The 2,284-nt window shown below is 54.1% G+C and overlaps 1 protein-coding gene across 1 annotated transcript; it reads right to left on the bottom strand.

The window, feature by feature from the left end:
• Positions 1-1,127: 1,127 nt before the first annotated feature.
• RNF186 (ring finger protein 186) lies at positions 1,128-1,994 on the bottom strand. The gene has a single exon (XM_063145431.1). It carries the CDS (start codon positions 1,992-1,994, stop codon positions 1,128-1,130), a length of 867 nt encoding a protein of 288 aa, XP_063001501.1.
• Between the last annotated feature and the right edge of the window lie 290 nt (positions 1,995-2,284).

Here is a 2,284-nt window from a genome sequence, read left to right as displayed (position 1 = left end):
TAAGAACCTCAACCATCACAGCAGTAGTAACAGCAACAGCACCATCATCTGGGGCTATTTAGGTTTTATTTAGCTAGTTATAACGTCTCAAAGCTGTGCAATACACAAAGCTCTCTGGCGATTCACAAAACGAAACCTCAACCCAAAACATTCAATATCGTAGTCCAACGGAGTATAAAAATAGATGCATGATGGATTTGCTGGGAGCGTCCCTGAGACATCAACAGCAAGGAAGGAGAGTCTTCTGCTTCTGGCACCTTCATGAGCAAAGCACTGCAGAAATGCTGCCGTGAGGTGGAAGAGGAGAGGCAGCTTTTATCTCGATCATGATGATCAGCGGCATTAACAACAGGAATAAAAAGCAGTACTTAGAGTCCTGGCAAAAGGAAATCTTGGAGAGGCCTAAAGCATCCCTGGGTAAGGAACCTGCCCTGCTGAGCGCATTTTGCTCCACAAGCACAAAATGCTATGGAGTCAGGAAACAACCAAGCCTACAGGTGGTTGGCCGATGGGGTCCAGGCTGCTACAGAGGTGGTTTAAATGCAGGCAGAAGTCAGGACACAGGCAGTCAGGCAGACAAGAGGGATCAGGCAAGAATAGGAGCCATCACAATCATAGGCAGGAGGTCAAACACAGTAAATCAGTCGGGTACATTACACAGTCCAGAAGCAGAGTCATTAGGCAGTCCCAAAGATCAGAGCATCAATCACAGGCACAATTCAGGAGACACAGCAAAAGCAGGTTGAACCCAATTGTTCCAACACCAGCTAGGTTTCTAGCGAAGGCTTTTAAGCCAAGAGCCTGCTGGGCCCCACCCAGGGCTCAGCTGCAGTCATCAGAGCTCCTTTTCTAGAGCCCCGCTCCTGAGGAGTCACTTTCTCCTGAGGAGACCTTTGTTGGAGGTGAGCACTCCTTCACACAGGAACCCTACTAGCCTGGCTCTTGAGATGAGGACACTTCCGGGGGCCAGAGGGTTGCTCAGCCTCTTCCTCAGAGAGGCCCAATCCCTTTCTCCTGACAGGAATGGTCCTGCAACCACCTCCCCCGAGGGCTCAGGCTCTTGTGGGTCTGGTGACAGCCCCTGGTCTGGGGTGCCCTGGTTTACTGGGGCCTCCCGTGGGGGCAGATCAGAATTTTTCAGACGGTGAGTGTGATGTGGACGGCTCTCTTTGGCCAGGATGAGATGGAAACGTCTGAGCAGCTGCACAGCTGTTTGGGTTCCAACACAGCACCCCAGACATTGCCAGGCCCCAACCGACGGCAAAACAAAGGGCCCACTTCAGCAGTCCGGCGTACAGGAAGGGAAGCGCAAGGATGACAAGGAACACTAAGAGCAACAGGAGGAAGAGGAGTCTCTTGGTGGCCACCCTATTGTTATTGCTGACTTCAACATCTGGGTCAATATAGAAAATGCTGTGAGGCTGGTGCTTCGCGCCCTGAGCGTCCAGGGAGAACGCCGCCTCTCCGTTTGGACCGGGGTTGGGCAAAGACCCCTGGAAAGCCTCCTCCTTCGTGCGCAGGCTGCAGACGAGGCCTCCGAAGACGGTGGTGGCTTTCCGACAGACGGGACAACTGATTCTCCACGCGTCGCCTTCGTGGTGTACGAGAAGCTTCAGGCAGACAGCGCAGAAGACGTGCTGGCAAGCGAGGAGCTTGGGCAGCCGGCTAAGGCTGTACTGGTTAACGCAGATGAGACAGTTGGTGTCCGTGACTGAGCCGTCGGAGAAACCCTGGGGGACCGCTTTCTCCGCCGAAATCTCAGAGCCACCTGGGGGAAACGACATGGACAACGGTGGCGTGAAGGAGGCCGGAGGCTCCGTGTCCGTAGTGGATTCGTTTGGGCCAACCGGACCCTGGCGTGCTGCAAGAGATGTTGAATGCACTACCTCTGAAATGGGAATCCCAACGTCGGCCGCATTTTCCATCCGTCCGTCGGGGGCCTCCCTTTTCTCCACCCCTGCAGCTGTTTCTTCAGCGGTCTCGTGCTTGTCCATCTCTCCCCGTGGCGGTTCCCGGAGCAACGGCTCCCTTTCCCAGGACACTTCCACGGGGAAAGGAGAGATCGTGCATGAATCGCCCCTGACTACACAGTAGCAGCTGCACCTTCCGCGGCTCCTTCTTTTATGATTATCACGGTGGCGTTACGATTATCGGTGAGTTGGCTTGAAGCCACTTCAGCGTCAGGAAACCGGTGACAAAAACAGCATGAATCATTAACCTCCCAGCCACACGCGTTCCTAATGCTTGGAAATAACACAAAGCCATTCCGCCCTTGAGTCCGTCA

Source organism: Elgaria multicarinata, chromosome 20, assembly GCF_023053635.1.
Source record: "Elgaria multicarinata webbii isolate HBS135686 ecotype San Diego chromosome 20, rElgMul1.1.pri, whole genome shotgun sequence".
Taxonomy (NCBI): domain Eukaryota; kingdom Metazoa; phylum Chordata; class Lepidosauria; order Squamata; family Anguidae; genus Elgaria; species Elgaria multicarinata.
This window is presented reverse-complemented; position numbering and strand designations above follow the sequence as displayed.

What these genes read in the sequence shown, in the direction of transcription:
- RNF186 (XM_063145431.1), bottom strand. Translation starts at nt 1,994, where the DNA reads ATGGACAAGCACGAGACCGCTGAAGAAACAGCTGCAGGGGTGGAGAAA.